Genomic DNA, 23,258 nt, shown 5'->3' on the forward strand with positions numbered 1-23,258 from the left:
AGGTATTTGCTGATCTTCTTTGCAAGGCCTAGCGGCGGCCGATGTGGTGGATCGAGTGCACTTCCGAGCCGTTGCTCCAGCTCGTGGCCGTCATGTTGCCGCGACTCGCCACCTTCGGCAAGCCTGACGGCCTCTTCGACCAGTCGTTCTAGTTTTTGGATAGTCTGGGTCATTGACGTTGACAATTCCTCCCCTGGATAGCCATCATCTTCACTCCGAGCTTCGTCGATGCTATCCTCGTGTGATATCTTTGGAGAGCCCCCATCTTTTGTAGGGCGACGTCCTGGGTCCTTGCCTGCTCGGCTTCTTTCTGCTCCCATGCGCCGATCATTCCCAGGTTGAGATTAGGATGGGAGTATTCAAGAGGCAACCCCAGCCCCAGCGCGCTTTGCGAGGTGGAATGGTCACGCTGGCAGAGTGAGGAATAACGGAAAAGGATAACTGAGGGACGATACAAGATATCAAAGAAGGTGAGGGAAGCGAAAGAATAATAGCAAGCTTGATTGAGGAGTACGGTATCTGGGACATTGCGACGCTGGCGAACACGCGGGACGCAGGCCCTCTGCGGTCATTCTTGCAGGTGTTGAGCGCGATTCCAATCATTGAGATGGAAGGGTCGACCGCGGGCAATGCACATCATGGCTCGATGGGTGATGGGATAGAGCCACCCTCGCCCATCCTCCGCGACCCAACCAAGCTTTTGCTGGGCGAAGCTTGTGCATGAGCTTGGCTCTGCTAAGATGGCACAAATAGGCAGGAGCGGCGGGCAGGCGGGGTACCTGGGAGCTGTGCTTCGGGGCGAGCCGATCGACTGATCCCTGGTGAATGCAACCATCTGGTCAGGTCCATGTTCTGCATGATTGTGCAGGCGAGGAATTCTAAGAAATGATGATGGCATTAAGCGCTATGTAGGTAGGGGACACAGGATTGAACGGACACAGGAAGAATGAAGGTTTGATGGGCGTGCAGTGGCTCGTCTTCGAGATTGGCCCTCCTGCCCCTCCCCTCCAATGCTGGCCCCTCCATCAGTAGCTGTCTGCCCGTCACCCCATGGTTTCAGGAATTCGATGGACCTGTCAGCGCTCGTTTCGTGCCGACGCCACGCGATCGTGTCATGCTCCCCTAGTTAGCACTGGTGGCACTGACACGGTCATCCTGTGTTTGTTTCCCCCTTGCCTCTCAGCTCAACTTTCCCTCACCACCACCACCCTCAACGCCTTGCCTTTCTGCTCTCCTCGACCTTACCTGCTTCTCCCTTGAAACCTGGTTACTCTCAGCGCCCAGTCCGACACCTTCACGACCAAGCACACTCGCAACCCCGCCATGTCTTACTACAACGACCAACCCCAGGGCTCCTACGGCCGGGATCCTTACAACCAACCTCCATCGTACGGCGGTCCCCCTCAAGTGCCCCATCCATGGGTTGCCGAGTGGGACGAACGGGACGGCCGCTGGTTCTTCGTCAACCGCGAGACCGGCGAACGCACCTTCCAACACCCGCAACCGTCCTATGGCGGCGGCGGCGGCGGCGGCTACGAAGAGCGAGGCTACGGGTCCGGTTACGGGGGACAGGAGCAGAGGGGAGGAGGCTACGAGCAAGAGCCGCAGAAGAAATCTCACACTGGTCGCAATGTTGCACTGGGTGCTGCTGCAGGACTCCTGGGGGGTGCTCTCTTGATGCACGAGGGAGAAAAAGTCGGTGAGTGATTGGAGTCGGGAGTCTGTGACCGGCATGCGAATATCCCGTGGGGCTGACACCTCACCAGAGGAGAAATGGGACGATGCCAAGTACGATGTCGAGAACGACGTGCGTGACGGCGTGCAAGACGTTGAGAACTTCCCGGACAATGCAGCACGCTGGACGGGAGAGAAAGTTCAAGAGGTCGAGGACATCCCGCAAGACGTTGACCGCAAATGGGACAATGCGGTGCAGGACGTTGAAGACGTGCCCGACGACGTTGCCGGCTGGGCGGGCCGAAAGGTCGGGGACGTTGAGAGTAAGCGTCCCTTCGAGCCTGTCTTGCTGGAATTTCACCCTGCTCTGTCCTCGCCTCAAGACATCGGGTTGGTGCTAACGACGACCTAGGATTCGACGACAACATCGACAACGCCTACGACCAAGGCCGTGATAATGCCCGATACGATGACAACTACTAGGCTGCGTCGAGGTTCTCGACACTCCACTGCTCCGAGGGTTTCAGGGGCTTACACAGAGACGAGCGAATGGACGGAGCTCCGCCTCTTAGAACGTGATAGCGTTTCCATGGTTGATGCTTATGACCCCTGCTCTGCATCATGGCTTTGAAGCCACGGCACAGTTGCTCTGACCGGCAATAGGCCTCTCTCGCGATAGACAACGAGTCGGCTGAGACACTCGATCAATGAAAGATGACTATTAGTCTTGTGGATTTTCTTCCTTTACACTGTATCCACAACCTCGCCGAAGCCGTCTGTTGAACCCATGTCAAGCGTACGTGAGAGGTCGCCCTGCCCACTCGAGATCCAGCGTAAAGGTGCGCGGGGCTAGTCTATCCCTTGTATACAGTCTTGAGGCGGATTCTCGATTGCGCAAACACGGCTAGCCTAAACGTACGGGTTTGGTGTCGGCTTCGCAATCGACGTTTCTACGGACTTGCCGAGTCTAATCGGGACAGTTGCACTGGGCACGTCCAGCTCCTCCGTGGCACAGTGATGATTCTCGGCGAGCTGCTTCCTGGCGGCCGTGTGCCCGACGAGCATGTGCTGACTCTCTTTCCACGCCAAAGCGACAGCGTGCCTCGCCTTCTCGGCGCCCATTTTCATTTCTCACTGTCGACTTTCCTCCCCACACTTTTTGCGCCGGCGAGAATTCAATGCCTTTTCCTCCGGAGAAACGAGGGAGAGATACGCGCATTTGCTGCGTCTCTGGCGATGAGCAATCGATGCAAAATAGAGCCGGACTCGACGGGGACCTGCTTGTCCTGGACCATGTAGCAGATCATGCTTTTGTCATTGGGTACGAAGCGTATTGAAGGGGTTTTCGAACGAGACGATATTTCGAAAAGATTGAACGTCTGAACAAATCATGGCCGTTTTGATTCGAGATTGGGGGGCGAATCTCTAGCCAAGTAGCCGTTTTATCTTGCTGTGCGATGGTCCAAACGTGGTCGACTCCCTTTAACAACCCGCCCCCGTTATTGATCGTAAAAAGGGGGCGTGAAAGTCGATTATCTTGAGTCTTAGTATCTAAATTGATTCGATCTGCTTTTGTCCAAATTGTGCTGGATGGCCCTGCTTTAGGCCAGGACTCGCGGTAGCTTATTCTTGCGCGTGCAGAATTAATTACATGATGGTTCAATCCTGTCCTCTGTGCTGTCCGGATCCCCAGAGACACCCTCTCACAAAATGATAGTTGGTCTTAATTGTGCAGCTGAGTTCAGTTGCTGCCCTAACGCAAGACCTGTTCTCATTGCGAGCACCACCAGAGAATAGTCTCCTGCCGAGTGAAATTCCCCGAGAAACAATACATACCGACACGAACATCCACCAAACTTGTCGTCGAGCACTGATATATGACCTGTTGTCACTGGATCAACCACAACCACAGCTCCCTTCCGGACGGTACTATATCTTGGGTAAAGAATGTTGACCCGAAATCCTCTCTGCTTCGGTCCGCTTTCTGTACCTCGTACGCTCAATTTCCAGGTTGGCGCTAGTGCTGGCAAGATATTGTATAGTCCCATGTAGTTGCTGCAGAACAACATTCGGCCCCGACGTCGTCAAGGAATTGTGCATGCTGAGGAAGTTGACTCGAGCGCCGTGCAAGGACTGTTGATGCACCCAAAGGCTGTCCCGTGCTCTTCGAAGATGCTCCAGGATTTCCGGAAGTGGAAAGACAAACGCCGTAAGTGACTCTCTCATCTGGTGCTGCGGGCTGTTGACGTAAAACAGGTCAAACAGGATCCCCTTTTTGTCGATCTCGGCCTGCACGTATTGCCGCGCATCCCTGATCTGCTTCCCATACGTTGCACCATCCCGTTCGACCAGTTCGAATGTATCCCGGCACTGCTCAATTAATTGGATCAACTCCACCAACCGAGCGTCCAAGTCTGTAAGTAGCTGGCTAAGCATCCTTGTGACTTGATATGTTGTATGCCATGACCGAAGTGAGTAGGTCTTGATCGAATGATCTCCAGAAACATATTTCAACCGGCGTTCGGCTTCGTTCAGATGAGCAAGCATCATAAACAAAATAAATTCCGTGTTGATGATGGTAGTGAAAATCTGCCTTCCCGCCATGAGGATTCCTTTGCCGTATGCCGTCATTGTTTGGTCGAGCGCATCTTTTTCCGGAAAAGCCATGGGGTTCAACTTGATGTACAGCTGTTGCTTTGCAAGCGCGAGATCGGCATTCCTGAGGTAAGTGGAATGGGGCAGGATCAGACTTGAGACGTTGGCCCATTGACCAATCTCAATGGCGGTCTTGTTCAGCGTGTCGAAAATATCTTGTTCGGGACTCATTGGTTCGCAAGAGTAACCAAGCCACTGCACTGTCGTCTCACCGTCTGGATATGAACAAAGGATACTTTTGCTGACCATGCCTGCTACACTCACTGCGCCCGCTAAATAGTGGGCTCCGTCGAGTGTGCGGTGCTTTGCCCAAGCGAGGTAACGGTTTCCCACTGCTGCGCTACCCACGGTGATTGAGTATGCTCCATGCGCAAGCCCTTTCCCCACTGCGTAACTGTCTTGGACACCACTCACGAGGACGAAAATCGTTGCCAGAACCACCATGCAGATCAGTAAGATCAGGAACAGTACAACGGTAAATCCAAACCACGGGCTTGTTGTAACATTTCGAGAAGCTGCGAGGCAGATATTAACAAAGTTGCCCAGTGTTTCGAGACCGATGCTAGCCCAGGTGCAAAGTCTCTCGAGGAAAGCAGCGTGAGGCGAAGATTTCTGGAGCAAGGTGGAACGGTTTCTGCGCCTCGCATGATCGGCGTGGGTCGAGGGCACTGCTGCACCAGAAGAGTTGAAGGACTTTTTCCTCTTGCGTGAAGCAAAAGGTTCCGGCGCATCTAGTTGTTGATCTGACTGGTGCTCTTGAGGGCGTATCTGGAGGGGTTTCCTCTTTCTGGACGTTGACCTGCGCCGTTGCGGTTTCCTCGAGAGAGGAGGCATCTCATCTGAAACAGAAGCATTCAGTGCGTCATGGCTGCCGCCGCCAAAAGAGGCACCAGAGGCACCAGGATTTCCTGGATCTGTGTCAGACTGAGTACGCTGCGGCCTGCTTCGTTCTTCGTTTATTCCGTTGCGTTGCTCTCGGAGAATCCGTTGCCCCTGGCGTGGCGGCAGCATCTTGAATGGTTATTTAGATATTATCAGGTCTGTGGGACAACGGCTTGAGTTGAGAGGACGGAAAAGATGGACGCAGACTGCATTTCTGTGGAATTTAAGTTGGTGTGTAATGTAGGCGGTAGGGGATGAGTTCCCTAATTTCGGATTTTTGTGTCTTGGTTCTGTACCCAATCCTTCCCGAGAAATGTCTTAGGATCTGGAATAGTTTAGAGCATTCCTGGTGGTTGCCAGCGTGACAGGATACATCAGGGAGCGTGCACGGACATGATTGCCAAAAGTTCATTCCTGATTTCTGTGGTCAGTGTCTTAGTACTCCTGGAATGAGGGTTGGCCTCAGAGTTCCTGCGTTTAGTCTGCGGCGACGTTCGACCGTGGAAAAGAAAAGGTCCCAATGCCCAATTTGTATGCATTTCATTGGATTGATGTCAATACTTATAAGACAGGACGACACGCAGGTCAAACCCAGGATTTGGCAGTCATTTGGTCTTCTCATGGCCATAGCTATACCATGGTTTGCCCTAGGGGAAATTACTTTCGTTCAGTTGTGCGCGTCTGCGACAGGGTCGTTTAAAATTCGGCAGGATGTCCCAGACATTGGATCAAAGGGAGATGAAGAGTCAACTAGGACTGCTCCAACGATCAGGAGGGGACGAATGTTGACCCTTTCACTAGCAAGGTTTGAAAGGGAGATCTCGTTCCTGACTGAATATGTAGCAACCCGCAGGGAGGAGAAAAGAGAGGTGGCCGCAATGGCAGAGGTGTGGCTTTGGCCGTTGAGTTCATTGTGTTTGTCTATATATAAGAGCGAGTCTGTGACGTGAAATAAAAGAGTGGCAGGCAGGAGATCTGGCTAGCCCTGATCTGGCTTAGCTCTATATGTGACACTGGCCTGGCTAGAAGGCCCTTCGTCAATTCTTGTCACTCGATGGAAGAACATGATGAATTCTACCGGGTCCCCCATTGAGCCACAAGAATCGAGACCATTTCATTCTGTATCGCATATCAAGAACGTTACCTAACAGCTATATATCCTCACGGCAGCACCTTATAGAGCAACGACGCACCAGGCGTCCGTGCAACTCGCTGGGCTAAGGATGACCATCAGTGGGAGCGATGGCCCTGTGTCCTTGTTCAAAAGGCTCTATTAGAATGAGGCTAACCTTTTTCATGTGATATCGGAGGGAGCATTGTGGAGATATGAGACTTGTGCTATTGACGACTATATACCGATTTCCGAGGGCTCAAGGAAATAATAAGTCATAGGAATGTCTCCGTTCGAAATGACCAATGAACTAATTAATATTAATTAACTATAAAGCCCAAAACCCTTCTTAGCAATATCTCCTAGAACCCGCGAGTCAACTCGTCTCCTCCAACGCATCCGGCCAGAGACTAGTAACTGCACAACACAATTCTATACGGGTCTCCCTCTTACTTCTTTGTCCACTTCTGTTGGGAGGCAAGGCCTGAGTGGTGACAGGAATCCCGGGGGGGGGGGGGGGGGCAGGCTTTGTTCTCACGCACCAGCTTTGAGCAACGCAGCGTAAAGCAAGCATCTCGTCCATTCACCTTTATCACTTGTTCTGTCCTCTTCCAGAGGCCTGCACAAGGGGAGTGCTTTTGTTCCTTACAAGAAAAAGCAAGCGCTTCCTCAAAGCATTGATCGCTTTATGTCGCCTCAGTCCATTTTCCCACGAGGACCGAGGATCGCTCATTCTCTTTGTCTGGCTCAGACAGTTGGACAAGAATGTCTTGTCTCGTCGCTGCGTCTGTCTCAGGCTGCAAAAGGCCGCTGCCTCTCCATCACGCAGTGCTGCCCAGGGGCACGATCGCCAACGTAGCTGGGTGTGTCTGTTATATAATGGCCTCACTTGCACGTCTCTCCTTCAGCTTTGCCCAAGTTCATCCGCCATTGCCACTTTTCGAGGAGATAATAGCTAACCCACACAGAAGAAAAAACTCACTCATTGGCGCTGCTAACATCTCTAGGACACTACTCGACCGCAACTCTTGTCACTAGCAAGGAGGGACTTACCTTGGAGACTGCTCTACCCATCGAAAGAATGTCCATCCCATATCGTCCCGTGGGTGCCAGGCGTCCCCTCGCGGAACTGTACAGCTCAGGAGACGATCTTCCAGTCTCGTCGCGTGCTCGAAACCCGGGCGACGTGCTCATGGGCGGGCTAGACGCCGACGGCGATGACAGGAACAACACTTCTTCCGTCTGGGAAGGTGCTGCGCCTCCGACTTCCTCCCCCGAAGGTGAGAACAGTGATGATCAAGGCTACGAGTGGTTCCGACACCAACTCTACTTCGCCCAACAGGCTCGCCTGATCAACTTCGACAACGCTGCCGCTGGTCCCAGCTCGCTCCCTGCTAACCCCTCTGGAATGGATGATGACGATGACGCTGACGCTGGTGACAGTGACCCCGATGATAGTGATGAAGACTGGTTCTACAACGACGACAACGACGACGAGCTTGACGCCGAGGATGACGACGACGAAGAAGAACAGGTTGGACAAGAAGCTGAGAACCCCCCCGAAATCACGCCTCTCCCGCCCAGAGCAACTGGCCGCCGCCGCCGTCGCCGCCAAGTCCGCAATTGCAGACAGATCGCCCACGCGCACGACGGCGGCGCCCCGATGCTGGCGCTCGCGCTCAGCAACTGGCGCGTGAAGCGCGACGGGATGATCGCCGACAAGGTGAGAGCCGACAAGGTGAGAGCCGACAAGGTGAGAGCCGACAAGGTGAGAGCCGACAAGGTCGAGCAGGAAGAACGCCTGGAGAACCGCGTCCTGGCCCTCAGCGCCGCCGTGAAGATGGGGCTGCCCCTGCGCAAGGACGAGAACAACCAGCTCTTCAACGGCGACGAGGCGGTGCTGAGGGACAAATTTGATTACCGCAAGCTTGCCACCGCCGGGGCGCGGAGGGCGAGAACTCGGGCAGCCGAGGGCGGCGTGAAGAAGGAGTAAGTATCGACTCGCGAGGAGCGGGAGAGCTTCAAGCGTGGGTGACGAGTGTGAAGAGTCATTGGATCCTTCAGTAGACCAGACGCGGAGGTTGAGGGAGGTTGAGGGGAGGCTCATTCTGTTTATCACGGACTCTCATGGGTCGGTGGGATCTGGGATCGAATGGAATGGTTAATAGAGACGCCACCATGGCGCATCGGACTTTGGGATGCCTTCAGGTAAAGGCCTAATAAATGAGCTTGTCAACTCTTATCCGTTCGTTCGTTCGTTCATTGGTTCCCTTTGCTCCTCTGGAGCTATATTGGTCTTTCAAACCCTTCCACTTGTGTATCTCTCCATTCGCCAAAAAGAGTAAGCCGAGTATCAGGAACAGTGCCCCGATGCCTTGCTCTTCAGCAAAAAGGAGGCAATGTCTTGCGCAATTACTGGCCAATATTAGGCACTAGAGTGGATCTATAAAGATAGCCTTGTCGGGGGGTGCTTCTAACAAGGACGCTTTTTCTCCTCGGTTGAATTTGGACCTCTTCCCTTCTTCGGTGTTCAAGACCGGTTCATCTTGGAAAGGGATATGTGCTCTCTTCGGACGACGAGACGCATTGCCCCTTTTCATCTACCATATACCTACGGCTATCTCGCCAGGACGTGTTACGGGGAACAGCAGCAGCAGGAAATGCTGCCTATATTTGCATGACGTTGCGCCCATCATGAGTCCTCCCACAATAGGTATTGTCCATCAACCTGCATTCCCAGCTGCCACAGGCTAGGCAGTTGCTTCCTTCCCAATGCCCTCCTCATGGACGGCCACGCTGACGTTCCCGTGCGCCTGGGCCTTTTCGTCCACGTGCTCGATCTTGACATGTTCCCCGGCTTCGTCCAGCGTCTCGGCGACCTAGAGAGAGAACGTCCATCAGCAAGGCTCTGGTTCGGCGTACCAAGAACTCCCAGAAGATGAAGTCAAAGACAATAATGAAGTGCATCATGAGAATCCAGCAAGGACTTTACTCACCTTGTCACCAAAGACGGCCTCGATCTCTTCCAACGTCTTGTTTCTTGTCTCTGGGTAGAACAGGACGAAGACAATCGCGAAGACGAAGCTTGAGCACACGAATATCAGGAAGAACTTCCACGAGATAGTCTCGATCGCTTGTGGGGTGAATTGCACGAGGATGATGATCAGGACATGCTGCGTCATGTAGCTCACGGCTACACCGACGGGGCGGACAGATGTGGGCATGATTTCGGCGGGATACTAAAGTGTCGACACAAGTCAGTTTAAACACGATTCTCTCTTGTCGGAACCAAAACAAGGGAATAGGTACGAACCGTGGCTAGGAAAGCGTTGGCAGGCCCGCCGTAGCCGAGCCCAACGAAGAACATGGCTGCGATGATGCCCTTCGCGAGGGAGCGGTTGGTGCTTCCGCCATTCTCGTAGACTGCCCACGTTATGCATGTCGTGAGCGTCCCGGCAACGATGAGGAAATATGATATAAACTGTCATTGGTCAGAAGCAGACTTCATTCCCATAGGAAGGCACAACACTGACCATCGTTGGGCGCCGCCCCATGAGGTCGAAGCATAAAGCGGCGTATACTGCAGAGAGTGTTCCAACGCAGCCCCAAACACCGGTCAGGATGAGGGACATGACATTGCTGAACCCGACATTCGTGTAAAGAATGACTTGGTAGTTCTGGATGACAATGACGCCAGAGAGCCTGCGACAATGTATCAGTCACATCTGCTCGAGTCGCCATGCAATTCCGGGATGTACTTACATGCATGCAATGGCGTACCAAAATACCAGCAAGAACCGTTTTCGGTATGAAGGCTTTTGCCAGATTGCTTTGAGACCCAAGCGCTCCTCTCTGTCGAGCTCGATTTGGGCCTTGATCTGGTGGAACTCGCGGATGTAAAAGGTGTCGTCATGTGTAGAGCCGTGCATTTTCTTGAGGACCGCCAAAGCCTCGTCGTAGCGCCCGACATACGCAAGGTAACGCGGTGATTCTGGCATCATGAAGGAGAAAGCAAACATGAGAACGCCGGGGATAAGTTGGCAGCCTAGCAGGAGACGCCAGGAGACATCGCCCTTGATGAAGTAGAATCCCAAGCCACTTGGATCTTGAATTCAGCATGCATCCACTCTCAAGCACAAATAGAAGTAGACTTACATCCATTCAGTGAAACAATAAGCGCCATTAACACTGACTCTGCGGAAATGTCAGCCCGAACCCCGATAGATTTGCTGGAGTCCTTACGAATAGAGACCGCCAATTCGGCCTCGCATCTTGGGAGGTGCAATTTCAGAGGCCATGGCCGGGCACACGACAAACATCAAGCCACTGGCCATTCCACCGATGACTCGACCAGCCACGAAGACGCCGTAGCTGTGGGCTCCTGTCTGCATGGATGCAGCGAGGAGAGACGCCACGCAGCCAATCTGAATGGTCCGAATACGTCCGTATTTGTTGGGCAGATACCAATTCGAAGCCATGCCGACAACGGCTCCAGCATAGTATGCCGATCCCATGGCGCCAATGGTGGTAGAGTCGAGGTTGAAGTATTCAAGAAACGACGTATAACCAAGCACGGATGTTGTACAAGCTTTGCCAAGGGTCAGTTCGCATTGAAGGCAGCGTCGACGAGGAATATGCTTACCAGAGTCATAGCCATAAAAGACTGCCCCGAAGGTCACGTACAGCACGCAGAGCCAGTTGTATCGATTCATCTTGGCAATATCCCCGACAATGGTCGAGGTTCGTCTTCTCGATCAGAGCTGCGGAGAAGGAAGAGAGCATGCAGAATCTGTGTTCTGTAAATCCGCAAAGACGGGGGCTGGTTGATGCATATAGGAAATACGGCCGGGGCATCCTCGGTCGCCTCTAAAAGGGGCCCAGTGGCGACCGATCAACGACTGCGCAAGGGTAAATCCTGAGTAGGATGTTTCTGACTCCGAAGGGTCCGGTTGACACCAGGAAAGCATAGGACAGAAGACCGTGGCTCGTGGCGGCCATGCTAGAGATTGCGGAGTCCCCGCAGAACAACTCAGCCTTGTCTCGAACAGGACATCCTCGGTCTAAGCGTTGACCAGTCGCCCGCGGGGAGGCGTGGGCTTCTCCACCTGTGCTTCTAGGACCGGCCGTGCGGGCGACCTGAAAGTCACTCGGATGGCCAATCTTGGATATTGGGGAGCTCAGGCGGTGTGGAGCGGGATGAAAGAATCCATGCCCTGGCCGCACGCCCACTTGACTTGGGGTGTCGTGGGTGTCTGGTAACCGCACACCCTTGACTCCCTGGGGAGAGAGCGGGCCCAAGCGAAGAGATGGCCAGGGTTGATGCAAACGTGTCGCGACATTGTGCCTCGCTTCTTATCTGTGAAGTTCTAGGTATGAGCTATGCAAAATCAGCACAAGCACTCAAAGAGCCCCTATTACCAATATCCGAGACGCACGTCATAACTGCTTTCTGTAGCTTCTTTTCTTCCACGACCAATCCTGAATGCTCACCGAGCTTCCGTGTCTTCGCAACCCTAGCTTGCGCAGTCTTCATGAGCCACGTGTGAAGACGCGAGATCATTAGTCTCTGTTGCCCAGTAGGAAACTTTGTGGGCCAAACCTCGTTGCGGCATTGACAAGTTAGCATTCCGCAATGTCGACGGATTCGTGCGTGATTCCGTCTTCGCTGAGGGTGACAGAAACTCCTGCTGCTGCTGTGAGCGGCGCAAACTCAATGTATGAGCCATGTGGTACGCAAGTGTCCTTCTGTGGCTCCTTTCCTAACAGCCAGACAGCTGTTGCTTATTCTTTCCATTGCTCCCGTGAGACGGACGCTCAGCCGAGGCCAAAGAGGCCTTCCACCCAGAGGACTCGTTGCGAAGAAGACCATAGGTTTCCCTTTGCTCCTGGCCATGGGCCGCACAGTCTGGCTTCTCCCGTCGTGGGCGAGCGCTCTTCAAAGATCTCGACCTCGATCGACCGTCGTGTCATTGGGTAATAGGCTTGTGCATGTTTCAAACTGGAAGTGCAAGTTCAGTCCTGCCACGCTAATGCACTGTCTGTAGAGCAATGCCCACCTCTTCAATCGTGTCATTCGGTCGAATCTGATCAAGCGAACCTCCTCCACTCCACGGTTTCTTCTAACAATCATCTCTTATGTTCCATTGGCCCACGACCGTCCGGCAAAACAAGTCCAATTGTTCCGCGGAATGTGAGGTTTCGCCGGCTCGAAGGATGGTCGAGCCGTAGAGACATGATATCACGGAAAGGAAGAGAGAGGGGAAGTCACTTCATAAATCCATCCAGGGAGCTTCTTCAATGATATGAAGTGAGATGAGTAGAGAGATATTGACCTTACTCCTTCGGTGGCGGAAGTCGAAGGTGCCGAGTTCTGGCTTGGCACGCCATCCCCGACGAGGCTGTCTACCAACTGCTGCTCACAGCTTCGCCTGCCCAGCAGGCCTTATCACGAACCCGGTACGGGGAAAGTGGATTCTCACCTCTCCCACAGCTGGGCCAGTGCCCTCGGTTGTCTTTTGAGGTGTGATGACCGCCTCTTCTGGCGTGAGGGCCACCAAAGTCCCTACCGTGGGACTATCCCTTCCAGTATCATCAGGAGCGATGGTCACGTCCGCCCCTGCAACAAGACCATTGCGTCCATCGAGGTCGTAGTGCGGACCAGCTGGAGTTGCAAGCAGAGGGACTTCCTCCAACAATAGTGTCTGCTTGAGTTGCTGCATCACCCTCGTGACGCCCTCTGCATTATCCCTCTCGATCTTTGTCTCCACGCTCGGAAGCCCTGCAACGTATGCTTTGAAACGCTCAAACCAAGCAATGATTCCAGGATAGCGGTCTTTGTTGAACACAGCCCCCATTCCCTCTCCGTCGCCATCATTCGTTCCTCCGCCTGTCAGATTCCCAATCCCTTCTCCGCGACTGATCTTCTCGCCCCAATCGAGCTGATACCACAGTGCCAGGTCCGCAACGCTTGGCACATCGCCCCCGAAGATCCATGCTTTGGATTGCTGATCGGAGAGCAGTGGCTCCAACAAGCTCAACTGCAAATCCAATCCGCTGAGATTCTGAGGGACTTTCCTCCCCAGTTTCTCCGCGTCTAGTTTATGCCCGATCAGATTCGACCGGTCGACGCCAAAATGCGTGCGCCAGACACTCGAGGGTATCAGACCTGTGGTTACGCGGAAAAGGGGGCGATCGGTCCAGTATGACGCAAAGCCACGGACGAGTGGTCGGAAGGAGGCCGAAGAGGATGGGTACAGTGTTCCGTAACCTTGTGCGGAAGGAAATTGGCTTTCGAGTGCTTCGAGAATCAGCGATGTGTCGATGTAGATCTGTCGCAGTAGTGCTTTTCTTTAGTTTGAACCTGGAAATGCGACCTGGGGGATACAATGCCGAGGAGAGAGAATGGTGATTATAACTTCTCACTCCACGTTGGGCGGACACATTTGCTTACCTCTCGTCCAATAGCCAGAACCGGAATCTTTCTATAAGTGACGTTGAAATTGTCCTTTAGGACCGGGCGTGGCATCATCGAAGGCACAACCACAAAAACTATCCAAGCAAACACCATAGCGTCAGCCCATGACAAGGGCCACAGAACAGTTCAAACGAGGTCTGATTTATTGCCGGGATGAACATATGGCGTCGGCCGACATACTGTATGGGATTTGTTTCAACCTGAGAGCCAACTTGACCTTGGTGGTGAATGGCGACGCTGGATTGACTCCAAGTTAGCTTGATATCCACAGTCTATAGGTATCGACCAGGCTGTATCTCACAGTCATATCCGAAAAGAACCACCGGAGGCCTTGCTGATGAGGCGTCTCCGGTCCCCATGTTTGCGAGGCTTAGGCGGAGAGAAACAGGCTTTCAATGGTAGCCGTGCTAGTAAGCTGGGAACCAGTGGCCGGAGGGATGGCAGTAGATGGACATGCAATTTCAACCTTTTCAATACTTCTGGAAGGCTTCCATTTGATCAGCGAAAGGCGTACAGGTACCTTGACATGAGAAAGGACCGTTTTGTCTATACGCGTCCACGAATAGTAGCAGTGAGAGCCGCAGTCAAAGTCGGGTGAATGGGTGATTCGGTGCATGAGCCTCGGTTCGGTCAGATCTCGTCATTTGATCCCCACGAGGCTGATTCAGCCTTGCACTCAGACTCTCCCCTTAGCAAATATGTCACTGCCCATTATTCTCATCTACACAAGCTGGATCTTGGTTGCGTTGTTCAATAGCCTGTACAGTGAGTAAGGTTTAACCTACATATAAACACCACCCTGGCACGATGCTCCTCTCCAAAGCGGGTTCTCCGTAAAAGTACAAATGGTTCACTGCCACAGAAAAGGTATCCGTCCAGTCAATCCGCGAGTCCCATACATACGTCTGAACTGTCCCATTTTGAGTGTTGAAGATGACAATGGAGTCAGTTTCAATGCTTTCAACATAACAATGCCGTTCGAATCACTCTCTAACCCATCGCTGACGCGTTTCTGGCCAAGGTCCATAACCGACACTGGAGCAACGAGTTCAGACGAGACACTTCTGTCCCGCAGCCGAGAAGGAGACACATCATACAAATGACGTCCCGAAACCACTGGGAAGTACAAAGTATCCCCGTCCGTTGGATAGAGCGATTCCGTCTGCACCAAAGTCGGCATCCCGGCTCCACTATTCATGTACACAGAGTCGCCCCACACGTTACTGTAAAAGCCCGGTTCAGGGCGGAGCTGTGGGATGTTTTCGAGATGACGCCATCCTTCACAGGTTCCAAGATCCACGACAATGATCCCGTTCCGTCCTTGGCTAGAGAAACCCGTGATTTAAGCAATACCTTAGCCTGAAGATGCGACAAAAGCGTGCGAACATCGTTCGGATAAGAGTTCGAGTAGACGACTGCTGGTGGGAAGAGGATGTTCTGGAAGATAGTATTGTTCGTCAAGTCGATGCCTATGGGACTGCCAAAGTTTGATGTCGTTAGTGTGCCGTTGCTGAGAAGGGCACGTGCAACGATCTTTAGGATCGACGACCACTCTTTGGATTGAAATCAGGTAGGCCGATAGACCTTTTGTCGTGGGAGGATATGTTGAATAATTGACTGCTCTTCCCCGGAGCCAATTAATCTGTGCGCTAGGAAACGGGATCTCGGTATTGTTCGAGCAAGCTCGGCAACCTGATATCTCGTATTTGTGCAATTGAGACCCAAGAGACAGCACGAAAATATGCGCCCTAATGCAGAGACAGCGACTCCTGGGGACATTTGTGAGTTTATTCAGATCTCCACGAAAAGCGACATTCCGCCTACCTGTCGGCCATTCATCAAAACAGAGGTGCATCAGCTCAAGTGCCGGATCCTTGCTCACTGGATCACGAGCAGGTAGTTGAGCAGTGACAGCTGCGAGTGGGACGGAAGCTAGGTGAAGACTTGTGGTGTCCAGCTTCATATTGATCAAGTCCGTGCAGTGACTCTCTATAAAGATTGAATTCCGCAAGCAACTGTCGCGGAACCAGGTGATCGTGGCCAAAACTGCCTGCAGGAAGCTATATAGGTGTCCTCGGGATCTGCCAAACCTCGACATCTGGTGGGCTTTTGCGCCTGGATGACGAGATCACAGCGGAGACTGCATCCGTATTTTGATGAATATGGCAATCCACATGGTGCAATTGGCCGACGTGAGATCGAAAATAGAGGATGAAGACGAGCAAGTTGGTGTATCTCATCCCTGCCGCTTGTCAACTCCTGAAATTGGCGTATTGCATGGAGCAACAAGTCGTGTGATCGACGTCATGGTGACAAGCGAGACTTTCGACAAATGTGACGAGACTGAATGATAGTCTTGCAGCATTGAGCTGGCGTTCGTTCCAGAACTTGGGTTCAGAGGATGCGGAGTCCACAACAATCAATTGATGCCGGCCGCACCGATGCTTGCCTTGTCCACCAGAGCTTCGTAAGCTCCTCCACAAATCTTTTGTCCGATGTGCTCCAGCTGTCTAGTCCCATCTCCAGCATGTCTTCATGATTGATCTCGATATCAGTCTGCTTGGTCTGCTCAACCAGCAAAGGCCGGCTGTCCTCTTGACCCGTTTGGTCATTAGAGCTTGCATCATCATCTTCATCGTCGTCGTGAAAACTCCCCTCAACCTCATCGCTGCCGTCTGCTCTTGCAATAGAGGCTGTGACAGTGTGAAAAATGGTCGCTGTCAGGCGGTGGAAGTAAGCTACCACAGCCACTTCACGAGTCTGCTCCTCCTCATCTTCCCCGTACAGCAAGAGCGAGTCTCGTTCTACTTCGTGTTCTTCTCCCTCGGCGAATCCTTCGCGCCGATCTCCAGCAGAAGCCCACCAGACGAAGGAGGTGTATGCCATTCTGGACCATGATGGAGGCTCCACTACCGCTTTATTCGTCGAGTTCGAGGATGAAAGTGAAGAAACCGACGAGGCTGCATCATCCTCTACAGCCGTTTCGCTGGGATCTAGCCTCCGGAGACCACGAATGAGGTGTGCGAACCGACGAAAGTCTCGTTGGGTGGCTCTGACGGCAACTTTGGGGAAAGCCTTGGTTAATTCTGGGCTTGAAACAATAATCCGAGGAAACACCTTCATTGAGGCATCCCGTGAGTGCGGTTTTGGCATGAGCACAAGGACGTCGTAGAGGTTGGGTTTTGAGGTGAGCACATCGTCCGTTGTGCAAGCAATAAAACCGTGGTTGGAGCTGGCAGCTCCGGCCTGCTCGAGCTGGGGGATGTCCATAACACCAACAGTGAACAGCGGGCGCAACCGAGTACTAGGAGTATCGACACCATGTGGCAGCGGCAGTAGTGACTTTGAGACAGACGAGAGGATGGACAGGTTATATACTGCAAGAGGTTGTCAGTGTCTGACTAGTTTGCAGGGCATTTGTCTCCTCACCAAGATTGCAGCAGAATTCGACAGGGGCCTCTGTGACGATCAAGATCCGTCTGCGAAGCAAGGCTGCTCGATACAATGGAAATATCAGGGGCCCAAACAGCTTGATTGAATCTATTAGTGTCAATGCAGGATGGTGTGGTGTCAAGGCATGATGCGGAGAAATAAAGGTTGTTGCCGTAGACATTGTCCTGAACTTGACATAGCCATTGGGCTTGTGTGTCGCGTCCTCTTCAGTTGAGTCAAGCGGCGTCTGTAATGCGGGCTCCTCAGGCCGTAACTTGAACTTCTCCCAATACTCTTCCAGGGCAGTAACATTGCCCGGGTTGTCGACTTGCGCCCTTCTCATGTTAATGACTGCAACTAAGAGCATTTTATAATGAGGCCCTACCTAGCGAGCTCCATTAGGGATTCTGCATGGCGCCAGATGCGACCCATGCGACCGTGTTCCAAGGAAACCAGTGCGCCGACCGCCAGCATCCGCGCAGCACGGTCTGCTTGGTCGTCTGCCTTGTTGACGAAGGCGCTGAGTCCAGCATAATCATCGTGGATGAAGTATCTTCCCCCACCATTCAGCAAGTAGACTAGCTCTTGTGTATGTCACTCACACCAAATCCTCTTCAACGTTGTGCAGGCCGGATGGGAGGGACTTGAACTCGACAACGCCCTCGACGGGGACTGCAGATGCGAATCAACGCGAGCGCGACATATAAAAGAGAGTGTGAGGTATACCGTCGTCAAGAGATCTATGCCATCCTAAAGTGTATCTGCAGGGTTGTCAGCATGCGCCAGTGGCCTGAGTTGAACAGGCATACCCTTTGCGATGATCAAAGTTGACCAGAAAGATGGCGAGAATTGGGGGGGAGGGAGGCTCGTTGGTCGTGTCAATCCTTAAGGAGTTTGAGGCTTGGTCCGCCATTCATGGAAATGCTTTTGCATAACGACAACAGGGACTCTCGTGCCTCTGGACATGTGGTCGTGGGGAGCAGGTTCAATGGACGTCGCAGATCGTCAAATGCGAGGAGAGCAGCTCCCGAAATGAAATGACGTGCCTGACGTCTCTATTCGCAATTCAAATGACAAGATGTGACAATTGCTGCATTCGACGACATGCTGCCCAGCACCGTTTGGGGTTTGTCAACAGAGGCTTGTGCTAATCCAGGGCTCGTCCAAGCTGAACGTAGACTGCGGGGGAAAAGTGAATTGGCAAATGTACAGCTGGATAGAGTAATATCGCAGCTAGGATGGCTATGGGATCGGCGAGAAAGGAGGCTTTGCTATAATTCTGCCCACGTACAGTGATTGACATGCTATCACTTGCTGTATTGCTCTGCCGAGACCGCATACTTGTCCATAAACACGGAAATAGGCAATTGTGATTGAATGAGTGATTTAGTATTCATCCTACAGCTCAAATGCGTATTTCGCCAGTGCATCGTTTGTGGTCGCCTGCGTGGATTTTATGATCCCCCTGAACTTCCACTGCCGCGCCCCTTGTTATATGCCACTTGGCTATACATGTGGAATGAAATCTGTCCATTGTATGTTGAGGTAGGCTGTCCCTGGCACATCTCTCAACTCTGCAAACGCCTCTGCAATCAAATAGAACCGGGCCACCCCGTATATGATCGCCAACGGCGTGATCGTTGCAAATTCCCAGGGTAATGGTAATTGGTTGGACCGTCTCTTCATTGTGGTTGATCTTTGGGACATGCGAATCCTGTGCTCCGCCAATGCTTTTCGGTTGAAGATGAATAAATATATCGTCCTCCATCGGCCCAAGCGAGTCCATGATGCCGCGGTTTCAAAGACCCAGAATGCAGCAGTGATACCGAAAAGCAAGAGCGAGCAAGTGCGCCAGAGAAGCCGCTCGGTGCGGCTCGGAAAATCAAAACTCCAGCCGGCGACATGAATAGCTGTGAAAAGCAAAGTAGCAAAGCATAAAAAGTATTCTTGTATGCCGTATGGATTCGTTGGGAATCTGTCGTTGGGAATTCGTTGAATCGGCCGCGCTGCAGGAATGACCGGCATCTTCATGAAAGGTTGTACATTGACAGAATATCCAGGGCCATTTTCATCGACGAAGTCTAGAGGCGTTAGGCTCCATTCACGGTCGAGCGTGATCTCGGCAAGTGAGAGGGAGGAGTGGATGTGGACGGGTGTCTGGATGTCCGCGGGCTTATGAAGCCAGAAACAAGATGTCATGAGTGAGCAGACGACGATGGCGAGTGCATTCAGCTCCAAGGTCGTAATTGCCAGGCCCTGGATAGCACGAGCAATACACTGGATAATCAGATAGCCAATCTGGAATGCCGTGACGACCTTGGTGAATGTGTCTTGCTTAGATTTGTCCCAGATTTCTTTGCGGGTAATGGCCGGATATTCGACCATTTTGTTGACGACAAGCCAATGAAGCTGGGTTGCGTTGAGTGGGAAGGGTTCGCCGTCGCGAGCGTGGAAAATGAAACCACCCATGTCCGCAAAAAACGCCTGCCGCATATGCCAGTCCGTGTAACTGTACTTCTTGAAGGACTTGACGGATTGTTTCGCTCGACTCCATTGGCCCGCAGCATATGTGAGAGGAAACTCCGGGCCCAAGATACCGAGAGCCATCCACAAGAGACGGCGACCGAATCGGGTTCTAAAGCTGTCTTTGGGAGCAGGCACATTGAGGCACAACATGCTATACGTGCTGATAAATATCGTCACAATTGATGTCCAGAGAATATCAAATGTCCCGCGGTAGTTGGGCTGGTTCACCCAATGTTTGACACTTGATGATGACGAGAAATTGCTCTGTAAATCGGCACCTTGAGCACAACTTGAAGGAGCCGGCTCAGTCGCATTCGATTTGTTTTCGTGGGCATGGCATATAATGGGAAACAGTGATAAGCCCAAGAGAATTTGAACCTGCCACCTTCCCACCCTTTGTTTCCCGTAGTATCTGTTTGTGAGAGTAATGCTGCGCATGGATGGCTGTGAGGAATGGTTAGAGACCGCTTGATCCTGATATTGGAGTGGACAATAAGAGAGGCTCGGCCTCTACAGCTCCATTTAAGGGATATGCGACTGGAAGAAGCGCCGAGCATCGACCACTGCTGTTATCTTCGACCTTGACCTGAGACAGCTGCCGTCTCTTCCCTGGGCAGATGGGCTGAGTCGGGCGGCGTGCATGGCTGCAACATCGACCAGGATCGAATTCTCGCCAGGGGCACGACATCCTAGTCAGTCTGCAAAAGTACTCAGTACCATGTAGCACAAGGTAACGCTGGCAGCATCCCGCGAGATCGCTCCCTTATCGTGGACGACCTGAAGTCGAGTCAAGTATATCTTCAAACGTTGGTGATTAACGACGGCTCGGGTCGCACCTGTTCGCCAGGAATTCAAGTTCCAACCCACAACCTGCAGTGAAGCCTTAGACATGAGACGCTTCCAGGTGCATGGTGGAGATTGGTGTTTCAAAAGCCGCCTGCTGATTGTTCCCAGTCCCCAGGATAGAATGCGATGGAGTTGGGGGCTTCTTGCTAGGCGCCTGGTTGGTGATATGGAGTGGCAGAGGACGAATCGAAACGCGCGATGAGGGATGCGCCCGCGTACTTATCATCTGTCGAAACCGCCCTCTTGCAGGGTTGATGGCAGACTGACTCCATATCTTGTTGTCCTGCTCTTCTGTGCAGTTGATGGCGGCCTTTCCTCAGCACCGAAGAGCTTCCTGCCCGAGTTTCTGCGCCGTGGTTCAGAAGCTGCGATGATGACATTTTTCTCGGCGATCGTTCGACCTCTCCTCATCAGTGTCGCAGCCGGAGTTGGCATCTACTTTGCCTTCCTCGGCCTCCTCACCATCCCTTCGCTCCAAGATCATGCTATCTACCTACACCGCATAACCTTGACCTGGTTCCAAGATGTCAATGTGCCAGAGCACTGGGGCTTTCTCCGGAACCAGGTCACCCCCTTCCTCCTTCACACCCCAGATGGCGAAACCCTCCATGCGTGGCACGTCCTACCTCTCGAGACATATCGAAAGAATGAAAAAGCGCTGAGAGAAGAGCCTACGGGACTGTGTCACAATATTAAAGAGAGATTAAGTTTCAAGCTGCTGAGAGACGATCCAACTGCCAGGCTGGTAATATATCTACATGGAGCAGCGGGAACACTGGGATCAGGCTGGCGACCGCAGAGCTATCGTGCTCTGTCTGCCGCCGCGCCCAACGTCCATATTCTGGCCATTGACTACCGCGGGTTCGGCTCTAGCACTGGGTGGCCGTCAGAGGCCGGTCTCCTCACCGACGCACTCACTCTGGCCGAGTTTGCGATGAAAACCGCTGGCATCCCGCCCGAGCGCATCGTCGTCTTTGGACAGTCGCTAGGCACCGCAGTCAGCATATCTCTCACCCACTATCTAGGTCTTCAATCGCCACCAATCCTTTTTGCGGGGATCGTGCTCATCGCACCTTTCGCAAATGTCGAGCTTTTGACCCAGACATATAGCATTGCTGGCACTATCCCTCTTCTGGCGCCCGTGGCCCATTGGTCCAGAGCGTTGGCCTGGTTCAACAGCTTCATCACTACCAAATGGCCATCAAAGGATAAATTGGCCGAACTTATCCGTCGGTTGGAAGCACTCAAGCTTTCAGAGCGGAAGACAAGATACGACATCACAATCATCCACGCACAAGACGACTACGACATCCCCTGGACACACTCTGACATTGTATTTTGGCATGCCGTCAACGCAACGAGACAGCCTGAAACGAGCCTGAGTTTTGAAGATTTGGAGGACGAGAAGGCCAGACGGAAATCAGACCTCGGAGCTGGGGGATGGGAGGTTGAGTGGAGGGGCGAGGCTGGTGTGGTGCGAGAACAGATTGTGAAGCATGGGCTTCATGATCGCATCATGAGCTATCCGGTGGTGAGTCTCGCCGTTGCACGAGCATTTCACAGCCTGGATGCGGAATAGACGGCTGTCTGCGACAGGATCTTGCCTTGTCTTCGAAAGCGCGAGTGGACAAACTCGCCCATCTACCAATGCCTCTCGGCCGTCTTCTCCGCAACATAGCCCCTGAGAATCCATTTTGCACTTGTTCTTACCACAAGGTGAGAACGGCTAATGGCGTCTCGCGACTCCGCGGTCCGGACAACGTCGAAGGCTTTCAGACGCGGGCTCTGACTACATTTCTATATACTCCAGTCAATCCTGCCGTGGGCAATAGGATTGTATAGCTGCAGGCGAAGCGACCATATGGTTGAGCCTGAGCAATCAGGCCATTGCTGGACGCCGTTGACCTCCAATCCCGAAGTATCTCCCTTATGGGTGCATTGGTTTGCCACACCTCGAGCCGGTTCGCTAAGGCCCTTCAAGCTAATGTAGTTGCTCCGTTAATTACTAAACTGTTGCTTGCTCGGTATTCGCTGCTCCGACAAGACATTTACTGATCTATACTTGCCCTCGGGCCTAACTAATCGAGTCTCAGTGATCGCTTTTCCCGTATGTGGTTGCTGCTCATCTCCATTCCCTCAGCATCTCTTCCTGTTTATTGATTCAGCGGCTGAAACAATTGGCGCCTAACCTCGAGACCATCAGAGTTTGAATTTGTAAGATATACATTCTCCATACAGACAATCTTGCCGAACTCAAAGCATGGCCTGTTCCAAAGGACCATCTGTTGGCAAGGGACAAGAAGCCACGGCGCAAGCCACGAATCGCATCTACGCAGATGGTTCAGCCTATTGCGGCACTGCTCTATATGTCGTCTTACAAACCAGGTCTCGCAGACTCTGAGCACTACTGCATCGAGCCTAGGCTCTCATGAAGGGTGGGTGTTTACTCTGCCTCGCTGGGGCTTGGGAATGTCAACACCCTCTAGTGCGGGCCACGCCGTCGCTCGAGGGGGATTTGTCTTTGCCTGCAGCATGCCGTCAACGCGCTTTGTCAGCCCATGGGTGTGTGGTGGCTTTGCAGCAGCGAGGTTCGTGCAGGCAGCACACAGAGCACGAGGCCACGGGAAGTCTGTTTATAAGAGAGACGCTGGGCCAGGT

General features: G+C 52.8%; 7 protein-coding genes across 10 annotated transcripts; 2 read left to right on the forward strand and 5 right to left on the reverse strand.

Annotated features, from left to right (window-relative positions):
* The first annotated feature begins 1,190 nt into the window (after positions 1-1,190).
* Positions 1,191-2,404, forward strand: PV07_02634 (uncharacterized protein). The gene is made up of 3 exons (XM_016389257.1): positions 1,191-1,699; positions 1,767-1,997; positions 2,087-2,404. Exons 1-3 carry the CDS (start codon positions 1,324-1,326, stop codon positions 2,155-2,157), a joined length of 678 nt encoding a protein of 225 aa, XP_016251159.1. The 5' UTR covers positions 1,191-1,323; the 3' UTR covers positions 2,158-2,404.
* Positions 2,405-3,603: 1,199 nt separating this feature from the next.
* Positions 3,604-5,340, reverse strand: PV07_02635 (uncharacterized protein; the record flags this gene model as incomplete). The annotated part of the gene is made up of 1 exon (XM_016389258.1): positions 3,604-5,340. One exon carries the CDS (start codon positions 5,338-5,340, stop codon positions 3,604-3,606), a length of 1,737 nt encoding a protein of 578 aa, XP_016251160.1.
* Positions 5,341-9,072: 3,732 nt separating this feature from the next.
* PV07_02636 (uncharacterized protein) lies at positions 9,073-11,139 on the reverse strand (the record flags this gene model as incomplete). The annotated part of the gene is made up of 8 exons (XM_016389259.1): positions 10,965-11,139; positions 10,565-10,910; positions 10,478-10,516; positions 10,085-10,420; positions 9,856-10,024; positions 9,636-9,803; positions 9,319-9,561; positions 9,073-9,201 (listed from the first exon to the last, which is right to left on the reverse strand). The coding sequence occupies exons 1-8, from the start codon at positions 11,032-11,034 to the stop codon at positions 9,073-9,075; spliced, it is 1,500 nt and encodes a 499-aa protein (XP_016251161.1). The 5' UTR covers positions 11,035-11,139.
* Positions 11,140-12,738: 1,599 nt separating this feature from the next.
* Positions 12,739-14,342, reverse strand: PV07_02637 (uncharacterized protein; the record flags this gene model as incomplete). The annotated part of the gene is made up of 4 exons (XM_016389260.1): positions 14,098-14,342; positions 13,977-14,033; positions 13,773-13,870; positions 12,739-13,650 (listed from the first exon to the last, which is right to left on the reverse strand). Exons 1-4 carry the CDS (start codon positions 14,153-14,155, stop codon positions 12,739-12,741), a joined length of 1,125 nt encoding a protein of 374 aa, XP_016251162.1. The 5' UTR covers positions 14,156-14,342.
* Positions 14,343-14,465: 123 nt separating this feature from the next.
* PV07_02638 lies at positions 14,466-18,197 on the reverse strand. Of its 4 annotated transcripts, XM_016389262.1 has the most exons (7): positions 18,038-18,197; positions 17,955-17,989; positions 17,831-17,900; positions 17,614-17,781; positions 17,226-17,563; positions 15,621-17,173; positions 14,466-15,565 (listed from the first exon to the last, which is right to left on the reverse strand). In XM_016389262.1, the coding sequence occupies exons 1-6, from the start codon at positions 18,139-18,141 to the stop codon at positions 16,191-16,193; spliced, it is 1,698 nt and encodes a 565-aa protein (XP_016251164.1). In that variant the 5' UTR covers positions 18,142-18,197; the 3' UTR covers positions 14,466-15,565; positions 15,621-16,190. The 4 variants fall into 4 exon arrangements, with proteins under 4 accessions (XP_016251164.1, XP_016251163.1, XP_016251166.1 ...); XM_016389261.1 differs by having other exon boundaries at positions 14,466-17,173; XM_016389264.1 differs by having other exon boundaries at positions 14,466-17,173; positions 17,614-17,900.
* Positions 18,198-18,615: 418 nt separating this feature from the next.
* On the reverse strand, positions 18,616-20,941 carry PV07_02639 (uncharacterized protein). The gene has a single exon (XM_016389265.1). It carries the CDS (start codon positions 20,190-20,192, stop codon positions 18,735-18,737), a length of 1,458 nt encoding a protein of 485 aa, XP_016251167.1. The 5' UTR covers positions 20,193-20,941; the 3' UTR covers positions 18,616-18,734.
* Positions 20,847-22,652, forward strand: PV07_02640 (uncharacterized protein). Its single transcript, XM_016389266.1, has one exon. It carries the CDS (start codon positions 20,971-20,973, stop codon positions 22,177-22,179), a length of 1,209 nt encoding a protein of 402 aa, XP_016251168.1. The 5' UTR covers positions 20,847-20,970; the 3' UTR covers positions 22,180-22,652.
* Positions 22,653-23,258: the final 606 nt, after the last annotated feature.

The sequence above is a fragment of the Cladophialophora immunda genome (genome assembly GCF_000835495.1).
Source record: "Cladophialophora immunda strain CBS 83496 unplaced genomic scaffold supercont1.2, whole genome shotgun sequence".
NCBI lineage: Eukaryota > Fungi > Ascomycota > Eurotiomycetes > Chaetothyriales > Herpotrichiellaceae > Cladophialophora > Cladophialophora immunda.